General features: G+C 39.5%; 2 protein-coding genes and 3 long non-coding RNA genes across 5 annotated transcripts; 2 read left to right on the forward strand and 3 right to left on the reverse strand.

Annotated features, from left to right (window-relative positions):
- Nucleotides 1-1,675: 1,675 nt before the first annotated feature.
- LOC139783335 (uncharacterized) lies at nucleotides 1,676-10,366 on the reverse strand. Its single transcript, XM_071722496.1, has 10 exons — nucleotides 10,211-10,366; nucleotides 9,705-10,024; nucleotides 9,390-9,476; nucleotides 8,651-8,707; nucleotides 7,356-7,460; nucleotides 5,738-5,946; nucleotides 5,279-5,460; nucleotides 5,033-5,192; nucleotides 4,820-4,959; nucleotides 1,676-4,472 (listed from the first exon to the last, which is right to left on the reverse strand). The coding sequence occupies exons 1-10, from the start codon at nucleotides 10,364-10,366 to the stop codon at nucleotides 4,305-4,307; spliced, it is 1,584 nt and encodes a 527-aa protein (XP_071578597.1). The 3' UTR covers nucleotides 1,676-4,304.
- Nucleotides 10,367-12,035: 1,669 nt separating this feature from the next.
- On the reverse strand, nucleotides 12,036-15,849 carry LOC139783329 (uncharacterized). The gene is made up of 2 exons (XR_011721223.1): nucleotides 13,535-15,849; nucleotides 12,036-13,434 (listed from the first exon to the last, which is right to left on the reverse strand). It is a non-coding gene; the product is annotated as an uncharacterized lncRNA (long non-coding RNA).
- A 195-nt stretch (nucleotides 15,850-16,044) lies between these two features.
- LOC139783341 (uncharacterized) lies at nucleotides 16,045-18,861 on the reverse strand. Its single transcript, XR_011721228.1, has 3 exons — nucleotides 18,584-18,861; nucleotides 16,888-16,937; nucleotides 16,045-16,407 (listed from the first exon to the last, which is right to left on the reverse strand). It is a non-coding gene; the product is annotated as an uncharacterized lncRNA (long non-coding RNA).
- On the forward strand, nucleotides 17,242-18,541 carry LOC139783342 (uncharacterized). The gene is made up of 2 exons (XR_011721229.1): nucleotides 17,242-17,696; nucleotides 17,851-18,541. It is a non-coding gene; the product is annotated as an uncharacterized lncRNA (long non-coding RNA).
- Nucleotides 18,862-20,275: 1,414 nt separating the features above from the next.
- Nucleotides 20,276-22,466, forward strand: LOC139783336 (uncharacterized). The gene is made up of 3 exons (XM_071722497.1): nucleotides 20,276-20,951; nucleotides 21,017-21,884; nucleotides 21,998-22,466. The coding sequence occupies exons 1-3, from the start codon at nucleotides 20,276-20,278 to the stop codon at nucleotides 22,464-22,466; spliced, it is 2,013 nt and encodes a 670-aa protein (XP_071578598.1).
- The last annotated feature ends 3,468 nt before the right edge of the window (nucleotides 22,467-25,934 follow it).

Consider the following 25,934-nt stretch of genomic DNA (forward strand, 5'->3'; position numbering starts at 1 on the left):
TTTGAACGGCAGCCGCACTATATACTGCCCTTTGGGGGCACGAGAATGCGTCGACACGAAGTGTTCTTTGCATCGAATCTCTTCCGGTGAGAGATGAGCCTGCTGAGGAAGTTCTTCAACCTCCCAGAAACGTTTTAACTGGTCGGAGATTTCCGACAGCACCGTGCAGTGGTGCGTTTGAATGCGAGCCGGCCGTGACAGCGACGACATAGGCATCGGTCCGGACAGGAACCATCCGAAAATTGAGTTTTGAGCGACGGGCTCATGAGGGGCGCGATTACGGACCTCACGGCAGTAAGATCGCGCCATACAAATCAGCACCGATAATTACGTCAATCGGCGCCGCGCTAGTCGGATCGCTATCAGCTAGCGGAAGTTTGTGAATGTACGACAGTTTCGTTATGTCCGGAACGCGTTGCGGAATGTAAGTCGTGAGCGACTTGAGAACAAAAGCGGAGACGGAGGGCGACGGGCCCGTGCCGTCACGCGCTGACACGTGAACTTTAGCTGCGCTGCGTGCTGTGGCAGCCGTCTCGCCGATCCCAGTGATAGAGACGGAGACGCGCGTACGCGGTAAACGCAATCGCTGAGCTAAACGTTCAGTGATCAGAGTAGTAACAGAACCCTGATGCAATAACGCGCGGACTATGCTATGTCGACCGTTGAGCCCGCTCACCTTAATCCAGGCAGTGGCTAAAAGAATATTCGATTTCGAAAAGCTAGTGTGAGATAATAAATGCGATGTTATCTCGGCATTTGTCTCCGTTTTCGAGTCCGTGGATGAAGGTGAGCTCTCAGTTGTCGAGCCATTATTATTTACATCGACAGCATGAAGCAGCGTATGGTGCTTCTGCTGACATTGACGGCACGTGTTCTTGCTCGAACACGCATCGCGAGTGTGCCGTGTACTCAAATAATTATAACAACAATGGAATTTCTTCGCGAGATCACGCCGTTGAGCGATGCTCTTATTATGAAAGTCCGCACGCGGACAAGAAATGCGTCTTTTGGCATATGCACGGAGAGAAATGTGTTTTGATTATCGCACGAGTTAGTCGATGCGATGGTAACATAGATCGCGCTGTGCGCTAGAAGCGCCACGCTCGATCTATTGCAGCACAGACTTGCGAAACTCTACCATAGTCTATATCTGTGGCAAATGAGGATGAGACGCATGCGCGTATCGCTCCGTCTATGTGTTATTATAACACAAGTTGGTAGCCCTAATATCCCCCACCATGCGGTGAAAAATTCGTTCGGGAGCCATGCGTTTTTAGGATGAGATGTGAGGCAGTGTGAGCCATACGAGGATGAGGGCGTGAGTCCGTGCGCATCCGTGCGCGTGAATGCTATTCTGGCATCTGCCAATTACACGACATGTTTTCAAAGTGAGAACAATGTGTTAAAGTCGACAATAATGCGTTTAACGTGCTTGAAATGAAATCGTGCAGGTTATCTCCAAAATAGATTCGGTCGAATTGACTGCAGAAAATGGAGAACGATGGATTTTTTCGGTAATGAAGGTAATGAGGGTAATGAAAGAAAGGAAAATTATAAATAGTATTGGATACGGTGCTTTGTTAAAAATTATGTTCAATTTTGTGATTTACGTTTCAGGGATGAGGAGCTACGAGAGTATGACCAAGTTTAGTAATTTTGTGACAATAAAGAAATATTTTAGTTTATTTTATCAATATTGATTTGTTTATTTATTCATTTAACTTATACATTAAATCTAGTCGCTATCAGTTCACATTCATTTTTTACAATATATAAGCAAGGTGGTAATCGTGGAATAAGCTGCGCATTGATTAGAATTTTTGGTTTGTCGTTATTTGAATTGACGCAATATGCATAATAATAATTATTGAAATATAACGTGTCATATTCATCGATTGAAATGTATACATTTTTATTACAATAAAAAATATCTTTTATTTTACCAAACTGTGGGTACTCATCAGTAAATCTTGTTACTAATGTTGTTCCCACTGAAAATGTATGATTGAGAATTTGTATATATTTTAAAGTTTGTACGGGTGTTTGTATTTGAAGGTTTGTGAACATTTTAAACTCAGTTTCTGCACTAACATTTTTGACAGGCCCAAGTAAAACATCCCCAAATATATTTGCACACATTTCTTTTCTATAACATAACTGCAATTGATGACGTATAGCAATAGTGAGAGGTAAGTTTGTGCTACACGTTGTACCGAGAGCAACTTCTTTTAATTTTTTATTTTTTCTCTCGAACATCATCGATGAAAAATTAATTACAGGACCATTCAACATCATTATCCTAGGATAATGAATCAAGATATGCATTTTAGGTTTTAATTTACCAAAAAGTGCAATGTATAACGTGTTATGCTTCTGAATGAGATGCTGCAGATTATCGATTTCACCCCTATTTAAAGTTGGACACATAATAATTCCAAGTATTTGCCTAATATATCTATACAGTTTCCAAGATTTATTTCTAGCCGGAATTAAATGGCCAATCATAAGTCCTAAATATCTTGTCAAACAGAGCATTTCTGAAGCTGACTGTTTAACTTTTAATTTTTTACCTCCCTTTTCATTTTGGCTAAAGAAGAAAGGTCTCGGTTTATTGGAAATTTCAGTTTCATTGTAAGGAAAGGTTTCGATAGTATTATTAAGAGTTTCCAAAGATATTATTTTCTCTTCTATCAAGTTTTGTAGCACTTGTCCAACCGTATAAACTGCAATCCCTTCAGAAAAATCATGCATAACATCCACAGTCATGTTCTCGGCAATATGAAAATTGTGAATTTTGTTGAAAACACATCGCTCCTTTATGCCTGTGTTTGCGAAATCATTTTTCAATACATCATTTTCATACGATTCAAGTGTTCTAAGTAGCTTTGTATCTTCTGCGATCATTTCTTGACATTGCAAGCGAGTGGCTGTGCAAATCCGGCAATAATGCATTGCAGTGAAACTTTCTGAAAATCCACATGTACTATTTAAACCTAAATTGTCACCTATTATGAAAAGGCATTGGAAATAAACAGTAATGTCTTCACCGTTGACACGAATATTTAATTCATTTTCATATAGATTATTCAAATCATTGATTGTCTTACGAAATATTGGTTCATTGCCGAATTGTTTCATGTATTTAGAATGACAAATAGTGGAAATAAAAATATTATCAACTTTAGCAGATAAGTGGGGGGGCAAGCAAGGCAATGAAGCATATATGCCTCCTAACTTTTGTTCACCTGCATGACTTCCAAGTGGATTCCCAACTTCGAATTCATCAAAATACAAGAACATTGGTAAAACATTTTTATCTTTATTTAAGTGACAATATTTTTTCAACCACAAGTCCCCTTGCATACAATTTGATAAAATTGTTGTATCTTTTGACAGTTTACCAATGTATTCTTTCATTTCAATGTAAAATCCTGGTAACTGAAGAATTGTTTTTAAGGTATTTTTTAAAGGAATATGTACGGCATAAACAGATTTCATTTCTACTTTTACATTTGACTTTTGATTTGCTTCTTTTTGCGACTCTTTGACATAAACAGGTTCCTGTCCAATTTGGAAACTTTCAGGATGAACATACGCACTTTCTTTGTTGTAAATGTTAAATCGCGAATGTTCTGTACAATATTTCTGAAATACATTTCTGCTTTGTTCTAAAATAAATTGCGTTTTATAATAACTATTTGAGTCTGTCAGCGGTTTCAATTCATTTTCCATCGACTTTTGCAAAAAAGGAATAAATATGTCTGAAAGAAAGGTATTAAAAGTAGCAATGACATTATCAACAGCTTTACGCGAAAGCAAAGGATTATTGTATAAACCCAGAGTAAACTTCAACATTTCTGTATGCATTGTCTCTAGCGTTATATCTTGATTCATTTTATTATCAATTTGTTGTGGAATATCCATATTATCGGTAAATGAATGAGTTTAGAAAAAAATATATGTGCAACTATATAACTATATTTTGTCAGTTATAACTTTATATGGCTATATGGCTATAGCCAAAAAAACATTTACATTTATATTAAAATTATCCGTTCTAAATTCAATGAATAAAATATCAAAAATTAAGAATAATCATATCAATAATTAAAATTATTTGCATATAAAAAATATCTTAAATTTAAATTTAAAACTACAGTTTCTGGATTCTTTCAATGAGAGATGTTACTCCGCTGTATGGTTTAACTTTAAAATCATAAATAGTTGTTTCCAAAAATTGCCATACGTGATTGCTTGCTAATGGAAATGGTTGGTGAAAGATTTTCATAGACTGTATATACAAATCAACTGCCAGCGCTGCGGTTGCGATTTGATATATACGCTGATTTTATGTCAGCTAGTGAAGAACCGATCACAACAACGTAAGGTGCTATGGGCAGCTTATGTTCTGCATACAGATTAAGCACATCTTGGTTCGCATCTTGTAAAGTTCTGTTGAAATCGTCAATGTCCTGTAAAAAGTATTATTATTTATAAAGTGCTTTGATGTTATTTATTCATTATTATTTATTAGTAATATCTATTTTTTTCGATTTATTTTTCTGAATTAACTGCTTTTCGATGTGGGCTTAAACCTACGCAGTAATAATATATCTATAAGCTTGTATATAAATTTGTATACAGTAAAATAATAATAATAACATTTGTAAATAATAATTTGTATATAATTAATTGTATATAATGTATATTGTAATTAATTTGCACATAATAATTATTTGTATATAGATATTTGCATGCGGTAATTAGTTGAAATTATTCATTGGAAAACGCCTAACGTCGTTAAACTTCAAGGATTTACCTTTATGTAATAAATGAACGATTTTTTTACTTCTAATACAGAAGGAATCCAGGCCGTCTTTGATTTTGATCGAGTTGTTAATTTGGTTATTCTTTTAAATAAATGTGGTAATAAAATTAACACTACTGTTTGGGTATGTTCTGAAAATAAATTGGGAAATGAATATTATTTACAAATTAAAGTGGCATGTATTATTCAGAAGATTAAACCGACCTTCTCCTTTTGTTGGTAAGTTGCTTGTCAGGATATTATTTATCTCTATATCATTTTTTTTTGTCTGAGCAATTTTTATTATTTTTTTGGCTAAGTCAGGCCACTTTTGTGTAAATTCTTCACTCGATTTTTTAAAATACGTACAGAAATCAGCTTTGATCTGAAAATAAAAATAACCGAAAATCAAGTTGCTACATTACACTCCATTATGTTTTGATTAAAAAAGAATTTTTTAATATTGCTAACCAAGAGATATCCTGAAGGATTGCAGTAGTTTTGTAATTTATTCAAAATTGTTTTTAAATCTGAGGTTTTATAAAACTCCACTCTTTCTGTCAGTGCAGTGTGGCACCATTTCTGGCGGAAATCATTATCTATGATTTCAACTTTCTTTAACACTTCTTGTAATTCAGACGATTCAAGATTATCTAAAAAGTAATTAATAATAATTACATAATACAATAGTATGTGAGTAAACGTCGAAAGAATACCAATTACCTCATTTATATAAAATATTAGTAATATTTATATATAATTTGTATAACTATTTTCTTCATTTGTAATGTCTATAAAATTATTAATTTCAAAGAGAAACTTTATATTTATAGTTAAAAAACGTTCCATATTGTACAAATGTTTTGTTTTCATCATGAAAATCAGGCATATTACACTGAAAGTACGTAAATAAATTAAAAAATCACACACCTTCTGAACTTTTTTTTCTCTTTCGATTTGGTTGCAATTCTAATTTGCCAATGGCAAAAGCTTTTTCTCGTTCTTTTGCGTAGACGATTTGAAAGGCTCCACTTGCACTTTTACCGTTTCCTGATCGTACGTAGTAGCTTTCTTTTAAGTGCAATGTAAATAGTTGGACAGTGATTTCAGCTAACTCTTCAAGTCTGTCTGGTGATATACTGTAAAATTGATTACAATGAAAAAATATGCTTGCAATATTCATTCAAAATATATTTCTTATTTTTTAAATGTAATCTAATTTACGTTAGTGATTTTGTTCGATAAAATTCATCACCAATAATACACTTTGCCACCTTGTTTTTGGAAAAATATGTTTTTTTTTTAGTTTCCAACAGTTTCTCATAATTTTCTTTTGTGGCTTCAAAATCATACATGTCTATTTGACTGCTTCCATCATAAGTTTTCATTAAAACTTGATAAATGTAATTCAAAGATCTTTTTTTGGTAATATCTATATATACATAAGAAAGTAATAAGTTTAATTGTCATTATTATTATAATGCATAGTAGATTCAGCTATCACAGTGATTCTATTATAGGCATTGATTACTGCCAAAAAAGCTAGGATGTCTTGACATGCACTTTTTGAACTAATTCTGTTCAAATTTGAAATATACTCATTAGGTTAATATTATCAGATAAGTATAAAATGGAAAGAAAATATTTGGAATTATTTTGTGTTATTTGGAATATTTGTTTTTTTAGATCTCATCGGGTCTCGACGCATCTTTTTTTGTGGCAATATTTTATATCTTTAGAATCACAGCGAGTTCAGAAAAATTAGCAATCTCTAAATACATGTTATACTGACGATAGTATTATTTTCTAACTTACAAAGAATATATGTAATGGTTTTAATAAAAGCACTTTTCTTTTAAACTTGCCTACATTACTTGAATTACATAAATTCGATGTTTGTACTGATGGGCCGGAATCTACATCAAGTAATATAAATGAATCATTTGAGTGATCTGACGAAAGGAATGTGTTTGGAACCGACATAATTTGCTCTAGGAAGGAAGAAGGTGTTTATGAAACATACAATATAATGCTTGGAATACCGCTGAAAAAGATGAAAAATAGAAGCATTACTTGTTTAATTTTCCTACATAAAAAACAATAAACATAACCTCAGAAACGATAACCGCCCCATATAGCACATCCCGTCCTGTTGACGTCCTGTGGACATCCCGGACGTCTTGTGGACGTCCGAGATGTCCGCAGGATGTTAACAGAACGGGATGTGCTGTATGGTGCAATTATGCGGTGTTTATACCACTAAAGAAACGGTTGAAATTTGTCCTCAAAGCAACTGGAATAAGATGAAAATCAGAAAAATACAGATATCGGAACAGACCATCACAGTCATCGTTTTTCCAAAATAAACTGGTTTGTTTTTTCGGTTGAAAAGGGGCCGCGATGATTTGGTCAAACACCGGTATTTTTAAAGTTGTTTTGAAAGACAATTTTAATTGGTTTTTTTTGTCGTTTTAAGGTTATCCTTTTCGATAGGGAACCCGTTTTTTGCAATTAATACAATAAATAATATATGTAATACTTTAATTACCTTTTTCGTATATTTACACGTACCACGGTTATCAATCTGTGCACTACACATGAACACCATGAACGTACCAGCTCGTTCGCTTCTTTGCAATAATTACGCAATAATCTTTACTCGCAGGCCCATGCTGAAAGCGTATGGCCCTCGAGCGAATTTTGCACGGCGTGGTGGGGGGGTATTAGAGCTAACGACTAGTGTGATAAAGACTCATAGACGGGGCGACAGTCGCATGGGTCTCATTCTCATTTGCCACGAACATAGACTATGCATAGAGTCCCACAAGTCTGTACTGCAATCGAATTATTCCGTGGGTTAATAGATCGAGCGTGGCGCTTCTAGCGCACAGCGCGATCTATGTTACCATCGCATCGGCTAACTCGTGCGATAATCAAAACACATTTCTCTCCGTGTGGGACATTTGTTCGAACATGCGTTAGCTGCGTGAGCTTGAACTGAGGAATTCTGTTTATTACCCTTGACTTGAGGCGAAGCCGGGAGAATGTTCTCGAGCGCGCGTATGCGAGATATCAGAAATTTGTAACGAACAGCGAATTTTACCATGTCGCATGTTCGTGTCGCAAACGCGCATATTGCAAATAATGTCGACATTATTGTAAAATTATTAGTAAGGCGTCTGTTAAATATAGTGTAAAGTAGTATAAGTATTAGTTAAGGTATAACATAATTAAAGAAACGCGGAAATAACTAAATTACGATATAATTCGATAAGTTCCTTTATTTAGCGTACAATATTCAAAATCCGGATCGGCACACGTTGCTCTCGGAAAATCACTCGATTTTCGGATGATTCTCACGCGACGCTCTCGCGTATCCGCGTGAGCCCTACGGTCCCCTACCCCGGGACGCCACCGAACTGGGGGTATATATATAGGCCCTGTGAGCCGGCTCTATTCATTCTCATTCATTCTCATTCTCACATTCAGTTTTGGGCATTCTTCTTCTATTCAATCGGAATCGATACTCGAGAGCTCCGTGAGCCGAACGAACTTAGCCGCGAACGCGTTATCTATCGAAAAGAACTTAGCCGCGAGAGCCTTCAGCGCCGAAAGAACTTAGCCGCGAGCGCGTTACTCTTTCAACTGTGCCTCTGTAAAAAGAAATGAAAGTGTGGTTAGCAATAAATCAGTGCACATATTGCCTAAATAATCTCGTTCTACTTACACCTCGGTGATCTTAAATCCGATACTCACCAGTTGAAGCGCGCCTCCCACAGGGCGTTCTCGATAGATCCTCGTTTCGATGCGCGCCTCTATCAGGGCGTTCTCGATAGTCCTTACCTAAGATGCGCGCCTCCCGCAGGGCGTTCTCTGAGTCCCGCCGTTCTTTCCTCGTTCCTAAAATTATGAAATAAAGTTAGATTATGGAATACCGACTATCGAGTAATTAATTACACGCTACCGCTAAGGATTATACACATACAATTTCACACCGACACGAGGACACACGCACACAACCTGGGTTACGATATAAATACGAAGGAAGTCGAAATACACATATTAACCAGGAGTTGTTATTATCGTAAGCAATCATTAACCCTTAAATGCCACACCTCTCAAGAATCTCGTAAATGACACATGGGGTCTAAAAGACCCCAGCATGAAAAATGTCTCCTTACTTATTGATTTTTTTATATTTAGTTATGAAAATTATTTTCAATGTTGTTCAAGGCTTAGAAAAGAGAATAAAATGCTTATATTGTTAAAATTTCAATTTCAACATAGTATAAAAAATTAAGATCGCCAACAGTTAAAATGTTGGCTCCAAAATCAAAAAAATTAAAAATAATAAATAAATAAATATGAGCTCCATATTTGACGGGAACATTTGAAAATATATCATTCTAAAGGGTCTGGGGTCCGCTGGACCCCGGGTGGCATTTAAGGGTTAAGGTAAGTCTGTCTTTACCAATGGTACGCTCGAGGCGCTCGGGACAGGCCCTCCAGTTGAAAAGGCTTCGGCGAGCCTACTATAAGGCCGGAGATTTCGATCCGAGCATATTTCACCACGTTCCGTCACAGGCTGTAACAGCCGAGCCTGTCGGCGACGTTCATCACGCCTCTAATTCGCGACAACAGCCCCTGGCTGTCGTAGAGCGCCCGAAACCTAAAATAATTCGAGAAGAAATTTTAACTCAGAAAATTCGTATGATCCTTCGAGAGTGTAGCGCGACCCAAAACGCTAAAGAAAATAAATCAGAGCCTCACTTACCTTCGCGCTCCGCTTAAGATAATCTAACGCTCGGATATTTAGTATCACGAAAACCCACTCCGACGTCCTCAAAAACCGGACGTGACAAATTTATCAAGCTGGTCGTATGTGGGATATTCCAACACATCGCCCAGTTGCAATTCCCAGGCCTTACGTGTGCCTTTATTAAGTTTTTGAACGAGCAAATAAACCAGAATATCGTCCCATGTATCAACAGACCGACCGAGGTTTCTTAACGATTGTATCGCTATGTTCGTCTCATCGCGTAACGCGGTGAGAGCCACTGCGGAATCAGAAGCCGCTTGGGGAAGCGTATGAAGAGCATGCACATGATCATACACCAAACGACGGCGATTATTATATCGCGATAACAATAAGTTCCAGGCTATCTTGAAATTAATGCCAGTTAATGCCAGATTGCGGATGGCATCGCTGGCCTCACCCTTAACACAAGAATGCAAATATTGCAGACGATTAACGTCTAACAAGTCGCGATTGTCAATAATTAACGCCGTAAACTGATCTCGAAACGCTTTCCACTCGCGAAACTCCCCCGAGAATTTAGGAAGACCTATACGCGGAAGGTGGAACGCGAAACGCGACGATGCGTTGAGATGATACGGGCTTACGGGTGATGAATCCTGGGACGGCGGCTGCGACTTCAGCTTGCTCATCCACTCGGCCATGTAGTCGGATGCTGCCAGGAAAGTCGCCTCGCACTTGTCGAATCGATCGTCGGTGAAGTACCGATCCGTCATGATGAACTCGTTGGATGCGGCGGCCATGATCTGACCGTGAAGTCGTTCAAAGCGAGTGAAGTTAACTTTAAAATTTCAAAAAAAGGAGAAATGGAAGGCTTATTACACTTTCTCTTCTCTTTTTCACTTAATCTACGACACACTTGCTCTAAAGGTTTTTCAGCTTTTCGAATATACCGTTTGAGTAATTCTAAATAACTTTCGAAAGAATAACAGTTAATATAGTTTAAATTACAGCCTAAATTTTTTGGATCATCTGCAACATGAATAAGATTGTGCGTATTCAGAATTTGAGACTTAGTACCATACAATTCTGGAAGTGCTTCAAAAAACTAGTAAATATATTTTTGAAATATTATTATATGTTGTAAAATGTTCACTGGACAATATCCGGAAAGCTGTATGTAATAATAAAAAGTGATTGTAGTAATTTTTATCTAATATATTTTTTAATACTAAGGGCCCACAATATAACAAGAAAAAACGAAATTCTGTTGCTTTCCACATTCTCACATCATCTGTACTTCTCGGTCTTCTTTGAAATTCAAAAGGCACTTCTTTTCTCAAACACAGCATTCTGCGTGACAATTCTACTCTTTTAATACGACTTATCCGTGCTTTACCAGAAATTAGAGTCCAATATTCAATCAATTTTTTCATTACCCCACTGCATAAATGCATCGAATCCAAAACAAACTGCGATATTAAATTAATTTTTGGTTCTATATATATGAGAGGCGTATGCCCATTATGATGCTCAAGATCATCTTGATTTCGAAATAATGTGTCAGTTCTCAGTTCCTTATTTGTTGATTCATAAATTGTTCTGTTTTCACATCGTTTACCGTAAACAGTGCACCTTTCGCATGCACTGAAACCTCCATGTTCTTTTGTCATTTTCAAAAAAGCCCGAGCTGCAGTATCGCATATGATACTATGTAAACTTACTGTAAAGACTTCATTATCAATTATAAAATCATTATTCATTATATTATTAAATCTGTAACAAATTCTGTCAAAAAACAATTTATATTTGTTGGTTTAGAATTACCGTTAAAAATGGCAACGACGAAAGGTTTATAAATATTAATTTCGCAGAAAATTTTACACAAGATAGGCCAAAATTGTTTTTTTCCAGAATTAAACAATGGTAAACCATCAACATTAAATTGCAATTTCAATTCCTTATTTGACTGAAGATTAAGTATTCACACATAATCGTATACCTTTTTCTAATCCAAAATAGACAAATTGACCTATTTCTTCTGCATTTTCGTTAAGTATTGTATTTATTTTACAATTATTTTTAGTATGTAAAACACTTTTTGAACTTTTAGGTAATTGGGGAAGTAACTTTTTTCGTAAAATTAATAATAATTTATCTAATGACGCCTGCTTTATATCATAATCAAGAGCCCATTCGCGTAATTCATCTACTTCATCTGCAGTATACGTTTCCTTGTTATTTTCAATTTTTTCATCCATTTGTGTATTATCTGAGAATGGTTTGTCCTCAATACTTTCAGCAAAAGAAATATTGTTGCTATTAGCTTCAAGTTCATCACAATTTATATTTATTTCAACTGTAAGAATAATTCATTATAATTTTAAGAGGAAATTATTTATTTAAATTGTTGTTAAAATAAAATAGCATGATGGTATCGGCGACCTTACTCTATTATAATATTAACATAACTTAAATTGTAACATATTTATTATTATTTTGTAACGTAATATTTTAGATTAATAAAATTATTACAAATTATATACGCATACTTATATTTTCTTTGTCCATAGTGTTAATAGTATTTACATTTGTGTGTACATTGCTCACATTTTTACTGAAAAATTTATTTTGTGGCGTGATATATGTAATAAGGGATATTTCTTTTCTGAAAAAATCAACATTATATTTATTGTTAAAGAGATAAACTAATTACATGCTTATTACCTTCGTGACGTAAAAAAAAGTTTTTATAATTGCGCAGTTCTTTCTTTATGAATCTATATTTTTGTACACGTAATTTATTTTTTCTTTTGCAGAATATACTCCCGCAGTTTGTCGGGTAAAACCCGGGGCACCCTGTGTAAAATAATGATAGTATTATATCATACATAATTATATTACTAATTTTAGAAAGATATATATGCATGTAAAATAAGAAAATATATAAAATTACACGTAAAGCAATTTATAGAAATTTCAAACATAATTACACACATATACCTATTTATCCACATAACGTGTAATGCATATTTAACCCTCCGTGTACGTGGGTCTACGGCGTCCGAGCCAAAATAATATCTGCTCGTAACTATAAAACTGGCAAGCCTGCCTCCCCTTCTAAAAAAGTAAGTGGGAAAAGGGACTCAAGAGGGACCCAGAGCTGTTACGAAAGATGAATATATCGCCGAATACCGAGCAAGTCAAGTCTCGCACGGACGTCTCAGACCCATGTATGCACTAGACGTAATCTTTTTGTAAGTAATAATTTTGCTAATATTATTGAAAATACATTAAAAATCAAATATTAAATAAACAAATGTTTATCAAAAGATTATAAAATTGTCAACTACAATGCAGACAGATGTTTTGTAAATTTTTTCAGATTTTTTAAAATACTTTAAGGTAGGGAAAATAGCGTTAGACATGACAGATTCACGTATGCACTAAGAAGGTACCGAAAAAACGGAGAGTTAATAAAAGCATTCTTTCATATATTTTATATATTTTTGAAGCGTGTGAGAATTTATATTTTATTACTTTGCGTATACGCGTCTCCGTGTAATACGCAGATATCTGTAGCATACGCTGTTATACCCGCCTCGATACGGGTAGGGGAGACCGGGGCCTAACCGTCAGTTTTTTTTCGGTGCCGATTTTTAACAAGAAAATAAATAATTTTAGTTAAATGTGGTATACCACTGTAAAGAGTGAACCTTTAGCTACAAAATTTATATAGGAAATTTTTATCTACGTCGCTTTTTTTAACCGGTATAGAACCAAAACGACAACGCTGGAAAAATTGATATCTCAAAAGTGCCGGGGTTTAACCGTCACACTGCATTTTCAATACATATACGTACATCTAATCCTGAAAAATGATAAGATACATCTTAATAATTGTTTTTTTAAAAAAAAATATAAAAATTTATTTAAAATTTTTATGCGAAACATTATTAAAAAATAGTTACGAGGGTTCCTCTTTCCGCAGAAGTCATTCGCCCGACTTGTTTCACTCCTCGACATCCGATGACTCTATTCGGTGTCTGAACGGTTGTAATTCCCGTCTCATCCATATTCCATATGCAGTGAGCCTGGAAATGCCCGGAAATGCCTTGGAAATGCACCCGGACTGCTTACTGACGGATTAACCCCAAACACAAGTTTCAGGTTTGATCGCCCACGAAATATTAGACATCAACGATAATGAAAAAACTACACTGGATTCGTGTTCAGCATGCATTACTCTTTATAATCACGTACCTCGAGATTTGGAGAGCAAATATTATTGCAGATATTACAAAATTTCCACGCGCAGAAAATGTAACTTTCACCTTCCTTCTTAGGTTTATATTGGCTCCTGCCTCTAGTACGAGGACAATATGGCCAGTTAACTTTCACCTTCCGAAAACACGTTTGCCCTCGTAAAAATCATAACACGGCAGGTAACCTGCCGAAACTCCGTTGGTCACATGGGTACCATAAGCAGCGTTTACAATGTTAATAGCGAGTTCGCACAATGTACAGGTTCCGAGATATTTGATTTGACGGTTCAACCCCGGCGACGGTTAGGCCCCGGTCTCCCCTACCCGTATTGACACGGGTAGCGGGTAGCCGTATCGATTCGGGAATTGGTCCAGATCCGTATACAACGGGTAACGGGCGAACGGGCGGGTACCCGGGTATTCCGAGCTCTAAACTGTACATGTCAGTTGTCACGTCTCGCGACACACCACTGGTAGATTTCCGCCGAATAAAATTTTTCTTCTCTACCTAATCCTTGCTGCACAGGATCTGAAAACAATTAATAAATATAATAGCATCCTTTAACTGAACCGTCACAACACTAAGCAGCTGACACATAATGTACGCGTTCATAAAACAGCTAATGACTACCTTAAGTCACTTTCACAAGCTTAAGTTCCATTTACACAAAGCACACTATAAATCTTTTGGACAATTATTTATTAAAATTCCCTAGAACCGATAAAGTTAATTAGAAATTGCTATTCATTGCCGATGCAAGCTTTACAAAACCATTTATGCAACATAAATTCAGTTTAACTCATGGATCTAACGGAAATAAACGTATGTTCTATACGAATAAATTAATAAAATCGAAATAAAATATAAATCAATTAATTAGAGACAAACCTATTATAAGAACATAACCCTTTACTCTTAACCCTTAAATGCCACACCTCTCAAGAATCTCGTAAATGACACTTGGGGTCTAAAAGACCCCAGCATGAAAAATGTCTCCTTACTTATTGATTTTTTGATATTTAGTTATGAAAATTATTTTCAATGTTGTTCAAGGCTTAGAAAAGAGAATAAAATGCTTATATTGTTAAAATTTCAATTTCAACATAGTATAAAAAATTAAGATCGCCAACCGTTAAAATGTTGGCTCCAAAATAAAAAAAATAAAAAATAATAAATAAATAAATATGAGCTCCATATTTGGCGGGAACATTTGAAAATATATCATTCTAAACGGTCTGGGGTCCGCTGGACCCCGGGTGGCATTTAAGGGTTAAGGAACATTACCACATCAAAATAATAATTACCTTATTAGAACTTTTCAAATATGATTATTATAAACAATTAAATTACAATATTAACAGACTTAACTAATATGACTATCAGAATCATTATGAAAGGTCAAACAACTAATGTTTATAAATTATTCTCATATCTCTCAAAATAAACTACTTAACAATAAATTTATCATAAAATTAATATTAAAGATAAATAATAAAACTACCGCAGTAACTCAGCAGAGCATGTCAAGTAATCCCACAAAAATTATCACTTCATATCTCTTCCCGATTTCGAGATATAAATAAAAATTACAGAAATCCATAAAACACAAAAATTCTAAACACCCTAAAATAAAGCCCTTTATTATTTAAATACAACAAAAGAAACCCCATCTCTCTATCTCTTACCGTTTTCGAGTTATGAATTTTTAAAGTTTTATGTCCGCCATTTTGAATTTCTTACCATTTAAACTTAGGAAGACCAAATCACTTTTACATTAATATTCTTAGTATTTTATACATTTTGGCATTAACAAATTTCATTTTAGAACGAAAATTTTGACATCTAATTATTATGCTAAAAATGGAATCCTCAGTATCTCTAAATGTCAATAGCGTTAACCCCGATTTTCTATCTAAACTAATTAAATTAATAAACATTGAAAATTGGATATTCGCTTCGCGAATCTGAGAGAGACTGACTCATGCTACGATACACATAGAAGACAAGAACAGACATGTGAACTCACAACTAAAAAATAAAAATAAAAATAAAGACAAATAGATGGAGATGAAATAATTATAGGAACATATTCCCCAATATTTAAAGAACACTATCGCATTAAAATAACAATTATTTTATTATCATTTTTCAAGAGACATTGTTATAAACAATAATAAACAAATAATTAACCACGTCAACAAATATTTTTGAATTATACTCCAGGTCATGCACAACAACTTTTATATAAAGAAAAACCTTGCTACTCTATTAATAAAAGCTGTATGAATTATTAAAGATATTACAGGCAAGTTCTAAAAGAAAATCTATTACAATTTTATTATTTACTCGAAATCCCGATGTGCTGGGATTAATCTGACGACAGATTCGTGTTCAGCGGGTCAAAATACATAAAGATAACCTAGTGAGGTATCCAGATCACACAATTTTTTTTATTTTGTGTGACAGTGCAGGTAATTTACTAGAAAGGCAGGAAAAGTTTTGTCCTGCTAATCCTTATGAAATCCGGTACTGGTAAACACGCAATTCGACCACACACATATACTCTGCATCAGCACACCTACAAAAAATAGTAATAACTTTTATTTCTCCAATTGTTTATTTACGAAATATTTATAACAATAAGATAAAGTATCATATAAAGGAAACAATTTCATTGCAGAATTAAAAACCGCGTAATTAAAAAGAACCTAATAAAATCGATATGTGAATTAAAAGATGCCAAATTATTTAACAAATAAATTGTTATTAACAAACACGTATATTAACAATAAGGGTTTTCAATGCTATATTATACTTTAGTAAAAGTCCTATAATATCCTTCTTATACCCTACTATCATATTCCTAACCATTCGCGAGATATAAAAATAATAAAATATTATTATATAAACAATTTAATTTCATTAACCTGCCGTACTCATGAGAATGCTAACTGTTTCTACTTGCATATAATAATACTAACATAATATTAAAATCATTATTACTACCGCTAATAACACTTCCATTAACATAGTTATAAACAAATATATATATACTTACGAAATTAATGTTATTATCGAGCGTCAAGCGCTGAAGCGTTACTCACGAACCTGAAAAGGATAGAATTGTATTATGCGACGTGTAGAAACATGAATTCGAGTGAGATGCGAATATCGCATAATACATAGGAGAGAGAGAAAGAGGGATACATGTACCACAATAGCCGTAAGACGAAGAGAGCAATACGTTTCATACTTTAGACGTGCTATTAATGATATTAATTGTATAATCAAATATTCTATTTTATGTAAAGTATGTCTAAAGGTAAATTTAAACAATATTTAACATACATATGTATTTACATATTTTAAATTCAAATTATTAAAGATTTCTTGTATTCTTTGCAATAAAAATCATGATAAGATTCCATAATAAAGAAGGTATCGCTCTCGTTATAAAAACGCTGTTAGAATAAGAAATAGAAATAGAACGAGGTCACTAAGTGACTCATGCGAGTAAAATCTGGTTATCCGTAAAATATAAAGCTGGCAAGCGAGCCACATAGGTAGAAGTAGACTCACATCGCTAGGCAACACCTAGACAACGCCCCATGACTCATTTGTAACAAAGAACGGACTACCCCTACTACTATTTCCAGAAATGTATAAAAGCCGTAAATCTGTAGGGGAGACCGGGGCTAAAAGGTCAACGGGGTTGAAGCGTCAAATCAAATATCTCGGAACCTGTATATTGTGTGAACTCGCTATTAACATTGTAAACGCTGCTTATGGTACCCATGTGACCAACTGAGTTTCGGCAGGTTACCTGCCGTATTATGATTTTTACGAGGGCAAACGTGTTTTCGGAAGGTGAAAGTTACATTTTCTGCGCGTGGAAATTTTGTAATATCTGCAATAATATTTGCTCTCCAAATCTCGAGATACGTGATTATAAAGAGTAATGCATGCTGAACACGAATCCAGTGTAGTTTTTTCATTATCGTTGATGTCTAATATTTCGTAGGCGATCAAACCTGAAACTTGTGTTTGGGGCTAATCGGTCAGTAAGCAGTCCAGATGCATTTCCAAGGCATTTCCGGGCATTTCCAGGCTCATTGCATATGGAATATGGATGAGACGGAAATTACAACCGTTCAGACACCGAATAGAGTCATCGGACGTCGAGGAGTGAAACAAGTCGGGCGAGTGACTTCTGCGGAAAGAGGAACCCTCGTAACTATTTTTTAATAATGTTTCGCATAAAAATTTTAAATAAATTTTTATATTTTTTTCTTAAAAAACAATTATTAAAATGTATCCTATTATTTCTCAGGATTAGATGTACGTATATGTATTGAAAATGCAGTGTGACGTTTAAACCCCGGCATTTTTGAGATATTAATTTTTCCACCGTTGTCGTTTTTGCTCTATACCGGTTAAACAAAGCGACGTAGACAAAAATTTTCTATATAAATTTTGTAGCTAAAGGTTCACTCTTTACAGTGGTATACCACATTTAACTAAAATTATTTATTTTGTTGTTAAAAATCGGCACCGAAAAAAAACTGACCTTTTAGCCCCGGTCTCCCCTACCTCCCGTCGGAGAATAGAGCAAGCTTAGAGCACGATCACATCTTATACTTGTCCCGTTCTTCCATAAGTAACCAATTGTATTCTAAATTTTACAATAAACATCATATTCGGAAGTTAAATAATACCTGAGGAAAGAGTTGAATGGATTACTGAATATTACCTACCTAATATCCTGACTTCGAGGAACCACAGTCTACATCGACGGGGACCAGTTACTTATCCTGGGATTTCACTCCCTTAACCAGCAAGAAGAAGAACCCCTCAGCAAAGGACGTTTTGTCGGATCGACTTGGTCGCATCACCCAGGACGTCACACAGTATTAACATTATATGTAGAACGGTACATAAACATCACATCGACATAAGAAACTTTCTCAGTGACACTTGTAACGATGCACCCCGTAAAATGCATTGTTCCGGCCGAACATCAAGCCGAGACCGCCCGGCCGACCATCCGCCGGGCGAGGAACGGGCACGGTGTGTCCACTTTATTTTTAATACCTTGTAATGATAGGAAGTCCGCGAACGGACTTACCGCGGCAACCGTCTCAGAGCGCCGAGCGGTGCCGAAAGCGACCGAAGACCGCCGAACGCAATCGCGGCGTCGCACAGAGGTCAATTTGACCAATCTGAGCGGTGAAAATTATTTAAGAAACCAAATCAACCTTTATTTATAGAAATACGTATATACGTTTATATAACGTTGGAATTCAATAATATTTACACAGAAATGAAAAATAAAACTCTACTTTATTACTAATTTTAATGCGTACTTAAAAAAAACATGTTAAAAATTTTTTTTGTTATATACATAAAGAGTAACGATTCTAGAATATATAAAAATTAAATGATACATATTTGGAAGTATTAAATATATATTTTGTCAACTTGGAATAACAATAAAAAATAGTGAGAAAGTTCTAATCACTGTCAGTATCGTAATTTAGATTATTAATAACAGAGTCATCGGATGATGCAGCTTTCAGCAGGGTTAGCACTTCCTTGGGTAATGCAGCACTTTTTTTGATGTCTTTGATTCTTAAATTTGTTATTATGGGATCTGACGAAATAAGAAGCATGTGAAAAATATCTTCTATAGTCTCTTTCCTAGAAAATTTTCTTGAATGAAATTCTCTGTATCTTTTGACATCCTTATTCCGTGCTTCCTGGGCTTCTTCGGACATCTGTCCGATTGGTAAAATTGCTGTGTTAATTATTTTTCCTCCGTGAATTAATATTTTATGCACACTTTGTGGCATGTAATACCACTGGTATAATTGTACATATAATCTGACAGTATCTAAGCAGTATTTCTCGAATTGAGGAACGTTGATTTCAAACCTACAACTAATGGTTTTTAATATAATGCCAAATTTATAAATAAGTTGTTTGTCTACTCCAGTAATATTCGACGAAAGTTCCGGATTTTCAAAAAATCGCCGGGCTGTGTTGCCATCATGCCTGTATAGTAATATATTGTTTTTTTGTTAAGTTGGTGTCCATGTATAATGCTAAAGCTTCTTCAGGTGTAAGTTTCTGGGGCATTTTTTTAGGCTCCGTTGTAAGTTTCTTTATTTTTGTAGCCCGTTGAGGAGAATAACAGGAAACTTGCTTAACAATTTCAGCCGCATATCTTCTTCCTTCTGCTCGTAGACTCAAACAAGTAGCGTATGCCAGTTTTTCGTGATTCTCGTTCAATAGATGCTGAACTCTTTTTCTTTTCGTCCAATCGTTGCATTCCGAAAATCGTATCTACGTACAGATATCGTCGCGGCGAGGACTGCGTTTCGTGGTTTGTGAACGAGCTTCGCGTTCTCGCACGTCACGCTAAGATTAAAATCTCTACCAATATATCGATGGTAGAACTTACGGAGGACGAGAAACTCGAATTTCGGCGCGCGACGCATTGTCACGTGTGTCGGAAACCGTTCCAACCAGAGGACAAGCGCATGCGAGATCACTGTCATCTAACCGGACGGTACAGAGGTCCGACGCATTCTCGTTGCAATCTGAATTACAGAAACGTGTACGTGATTCCCGTGTTCTTCCACAATCTGTCGGGTTACGACGCGCACTTTATCATCGAGAAAATTGCGAACGATTTTGAGGGTGGGGTCGATCTCCTACCGCTTACGAAGGAAAATTACATATCTTTCTCGAAGACCGTTAAGGAGACGCAAACAGACGGGATGTGGAATCGATTCGTGAAGCTTCGATTCGTAGACTCGTACAAATTTTTAGCCGCGAGTATCGAAACCCTGGCGTCCTATCTGGACAAGGACAGGCTGAGAATAACGCGCTCGGAGTACGCGGATTTGAGCACGGAGGATCTCAATCTGCTCACTCGCAAGGGAGTATTTCCGTACGAGTACGTCGACAGCGTGGACAAACTGCGGGAGACCGAGCTTCCGCCGCGCGAGGTCTTTTACAGCTCCCTGACCGACGAGACCGCGAGAGCGAGAGCGACTACGAGCACGCGACGAGGGTCTGGCGACGTTTTCGCGTGCGAGGTCTCGGCGAGTACAGCGATCTGTATCTCAAGACCGACGTGCTTCTTCTGGCGGATATCTGTGAAAATTTTCGGGACACGTGTTTAGCGAATTACGGGCTGGATCCCGCGTATTATTATACGTTGCCGGGGTACACGTGGGACGCCATGTTGAGGTACAGTGGCGTGCGTTTCGAGCTGCTCACCGACATCGACATGGCGATGTTCGTGGAACGCGGAATACGCGGCGGCCTCAGTCAATGTTCGCTCAGGTACGCGCGAGCCAACAACAGGCACGTACCGACGTACGACTCGTCCCAGCCCACTACGTATCTCATGTATTACGACGTGAACAATCTGTACGGCTGGGCTATGAGCGAATCGCTGCCGTACGCGAATTTCCAGTGGCTCGAGGACCCTGAGAACTTCGACGTGACGACCGTGCCGACGGACAGCGACGTCGGTTACATTCTGGAGGTGGATCTCGAGTATCCGCCGGAACTCCACGACGCCCACGCAGACCTGCCGCTATGCCCAACGCGCGATAAACCGCCCGGTAAGCGGCAGGAGAAACTGCTCGCTACTCTCTACGACAAATCGCGCTACGTGACGCACTATCGAAACCTGCAGCAATGTCTGCGACTCGGTTTGCGTCTGACGCGCGTTCGTCGAGTGCTGCGATTCGCTCAGTCACCGTGGCTTCGCGGCTACATCGAGCTGAACACGACGTTCAGGACGCGCGCGAGCAACGAGTTCGAACGGAACATGTACAAACTGATTAACAATGCCGTCTTCGGCAAAACGATGGAGAACGTGCGCGATCACGTGGACGTGCGTCTCGTGACGCGATGGGACGGGAGGTACGGCGCGGAAGCGTTGATCGGCAGGCCGAACTTTCACAGCAGAAGCGTCTTCTCGGAGAATCTGGTCGCGATCGAGCTGCGAAGGCTCGAGGTGAAATTCAACAAGCGGTCTACGTGGGTATGTGTATTCTCGAGATATCCAAGACGCGTCCCTACGAATTTCACTACGACTACATGGCGCCGCTCTATCGCGATCGGTGTCGAATTCTTTACACGGATACCGATAGTCTGATCTATTCGCTGGAGTGCGAAAACGCGTACGAGCGTATGAGACGCGACATAGACAGGTTCGACACGAGCGACTACGCGGAGAACAACGCGCACGGTATGCCGCGCGTCAACAAGAAGGTGCCCGGTTTGATGAAGGATGAGAACAACGGCGCGATCATGACGGAGTTCGTAGGCCTCAGAGCAAAGATGTACACTTACAGGGTACTCGGACGCGACGACACCAAGAGAATAAAGGGCGTTAAAAGAAACGTAGTCGCGAAGAAGATCACGTTCGAGGATTACGTGGCGTGCCTGCGGGACGCGCGTGAGCTGAGGATGCGCCAGTCGTGCATACGCTCAACCTTGCACGAGGTTCACACCGTGTCGGAGCAAAAACTAGCTCTCAGTCCGCACGACGATAAGCGATACGTGACGTTGGACAGCGAGGAAACGCTTCCGTGGGGACATTACGGAATACCGTTGTAAAAAAGAAACAATATACGCTTTCTAAAATTGTTTTATCGTAGAAAAATCAATAGCACGTAAGAAACAAACCAATGAATGTGTAAATTTTTTATTAACAATAAAGTACACGTTGCGCGTGTTTACGAATGTCTAATTATTTCTGTTACAATACAGACGCCTTATCTATCCAGGAATTGTGCGAACTGTCCATCCCCAGCCACTTCACGTTACGCTTACGCAGGACTTTTTCCACGAGATAGACGTCGGGATTGGAGACGCGCAGCAACTCGTGTTCGTAGAATCCTCCGGCTATCGCTTCTCCGCGAACGTCATTCAGCAGATACGTAACGGGATTGGTCCTTTGCACTTTGGCTACGCGAAATATTTCGGTGGTCCAATTGGGAATGTAGCCTTTTTCGAAGATCGTTTTGAATTTGCTCACGCGCACCGGATCGTCGAGTCGAAATCTCGTCGGTGCGGCGATCTTCGCGCGACTGTAGACCGTGCGCAGCAGTTTTTCGGCGACGGTGGGCGTCACGTCCGCCGGACGCATTCCAATCGTTCTGTGTCTGCGACGATTGTAATTCGACAAGAGGCGCGGCAGCGAGTCTATCCATCTGTACGATCCCTGGAGCGTGAAGAGCTTCCACATGTCCTTTTTCAACGTGCGATTGAATCTCTCCATCACCGACGCTTTCATCACCGAATACGTGGAGTAGTGATTCACCTTGTGCGCGTCGAAGATTTTGCGCGCGTCGGCGTTGTAGAATTCCTTTCCTTTGTCCGTTTGCAGATTTCTAGGGTGTCGCGCGTCCTCGCGAAAGATCTTTTCGGAGAGCCGTCGCGACCTCCTTTCCGCTCTTAGTCTTGAGCGGTATCTTGCGGTATCTTGCGCTCCGACGCGTCGTAGGAATCCTCGTTCAAACGGAGCGCGTCGTTCTTCAGCGTCGCGATTCCGCCTCTCAATTCTTCCGTCGCGTCGTTCTTCTTGATCTCTTCGATCACGACGCTCTTGAGCCGCCCGATCGCGCCCTCTACGTAGCTCTTGTTCGTCGCGTCGGTGCCGACCTCCGGCGCGGCTACCCCTCGTATCTTGCGCTCCCTCGCGTGGTAAGAGCCCTGACTCAAGCGGAGCGCGTCGTTCCTCAGCGTCGCGTCGTTCTTCTTGATCTCTTCGATCACGACGCTCTTGAGCCGCCCGATCGCGCCCTCTACGTAGCTCTTGTTCGTCGCGTCGGTGCCGATCTCCGGCGCGGCTACCCGCCGTATCATGCGATCTCGCGCGTCGTAAGAGTTTCGATTCGAGAGGAGCGCGTCGTTCCTCACCGCCGCTATCTCGCCTGTCAATTCTTTGGTCGCGCTTCTCTTCGATTGTCCGATCGCGTCCTCGACGTAGCTCTTGTTCGTCGCGTCGGTGTCGATCTCCGGCGCGGCTACCCGCCGTATCTTGCGCTCTTTCGCGTCGTAGGAACCTTTGCTCATAAAGAGCGCGTTGTTGCGCGTGTAGTTACGCAGGGATTCGATCGAGGAGAGTAATCGCACCGTGGACGCACCGTCGATTCCGTCACCGTTGCTCCGATTTGTCAGAGACATGCCGAATTTGTTCACGGACATCGCGCGCGCGGGGGAGGCGCTGGAGAGCGCGCGATACGTACTGCCGTCGCGATCGACGCGACCGATCAATTTACGACGAAACCGGCCTCGCTCGAGAACAAAGTTCCTCGATTATCGACAGAATTTTGTTGTTGTGAGCGTCGTTGCCGGCCCGACGAGAAGCGTCTAGTAGTCGAAGTCGATCGACCAGCTTGTTGGGATCGTCCCAGTGAACGTAATCGATCGCGTTGTCGGTCAGTCGCATGGCCGACGGTAGTCCGGCGCCCTTCGTAGTCCCAACTGTGTGAGACGGGTGTACGAGCGGCGCTATTATTTTTGTGTACTTGTGTCCCCTGTTACCCTTGACAGGCATGCCGGCGCTGCGATCGCGTTTGTGAGCGCTGGTGGCGAAAAGTATACTCCTATACGTTCGTTTGTCCTTGTCCGTGTAGACGCGAGCGTTGGGAGTTTGCATGAAGATCAACTCGTACAGACCGCGCGTGCCCTTGTACCGTACACCGTCGATGATCACGGAGTCATCCGCGGCCACGTCAAATCGCTTGTTACCCAGCATCGTGCCGTGCTCGCCGAGATACACTCCGTAGACGTGGTCGATCTCCTTTTTACTGTCGCCGCTCAGAAGAGCGCCCACGTACTCCCGCCCTAACGGTCCTAGTTGGCTATCCAGAGCGTCGCGACCTTCCGCCGTGCTCAAAGACTCCCTGACGGACGTCTCCAGCGCGGGGGGTGGAGTCGTAGTCTCCGAGACGATCTCGTGTTCTCTGGGTAAGAACCGGACCGAATCGGCGTGGATCGGCGTAGAGCTCGCGATAGTCGTCGTCGTCGCGGGAGCCGAACTCAACCGTGCTGAACGAGACTCTCCTTTTTTTCTCGCGGTCGTCGTTGTCCTTATTGGCGTGAACACGTCGTCGTCGTCCTCCCCGTAATCGCGCTCCAGGTCGGCGCCAGCATCGTCGTCGTCATCGCCGTAGTCACTATCCTTCTTCGCTCTCTTCGTCGTTTTTATCTTTCTCGCGAGCGTAAAGCTACCGTCGTCGTCGTCAATCTTGCCCGGTTCTTTGACTCTGCGGTCCACGTCATCAGCGAGCCGTTTCATATGTTTGACGATGGGCTCGTACCTCTTTTCCAGAGCGATCTCGCTCTCCATTTTCCCGGCCCTGAGAGCGGCGTACTTCCTGCGAATCGAGGCGCGCGTTTTGGCTATCTCTCGCGCGGTCCTCTTTCCCGCGATCGCGCTCATACTCGCGTCGTTCGGCGAAGCGCACTGATCGGCTCTACAGCACGGCGAAGTCGTGGAACCCCCGTCTGTACCGTCCGCCTCGCAACGCGCTGTCCTTGTCTATCACGGCGAAACCGTAGGTGCGTCGCCAACACTCGCGACAGAAGGCGCGAAACTCGTCGTACGACATGTCGATGTTCACGTGATCGTCGTACACGTGTCGCAGATTGGTGCCGTCCTGCCTGAACAGGATCAACAGATTTGCGTTATCGCGCACAAGATGTTTCGGTATTTTGGCGTACGTCTGACAGAGATAGAAGCAATCGATATTCGAATGTCGACCCATAGAAAAGTACTCCCTCATTCTGTCCTGCTTGTCGCAGGCCACGTCGTCGAAGACGAAGACCGAGTCGGGAAGCGCCTCGTCGGGCGGAACGACGTCGCGATTGTCGGAGAACGCGCGATAGCTGATCTCCTCCATAGGCTCGAACAATCGTTCGAGATATCGATACTTCGGTTGTTGCAGAGATTTCGAGTACACGTATACGTTCTCGAAACGAAGACCGTGCGGTTGTTCCAGCAGACTCACCAGAACGTTCGTCTTACCGCAGTTAGAGGGACCGCAGATGATGCAACGTACGACGTTCGGCAAGAGA

Source organism: Temnothorax nylanderi, unplaced genomic scaffold (assembly GCF_030848795.1).
Source record: "Temnothorax nylanderi isolate EJ_2023f unplaced genomic scaffold, tnyl_v1.0 TNYL_tig0490_pilon, whole genome shotgun sequence".
Lineage (NCBI taxonomy): Eukaryota > Metazoa > Arthropoda > Insecta > Hymenoptera > Formicidae > Temnothorax > Temnothorax nylanderi.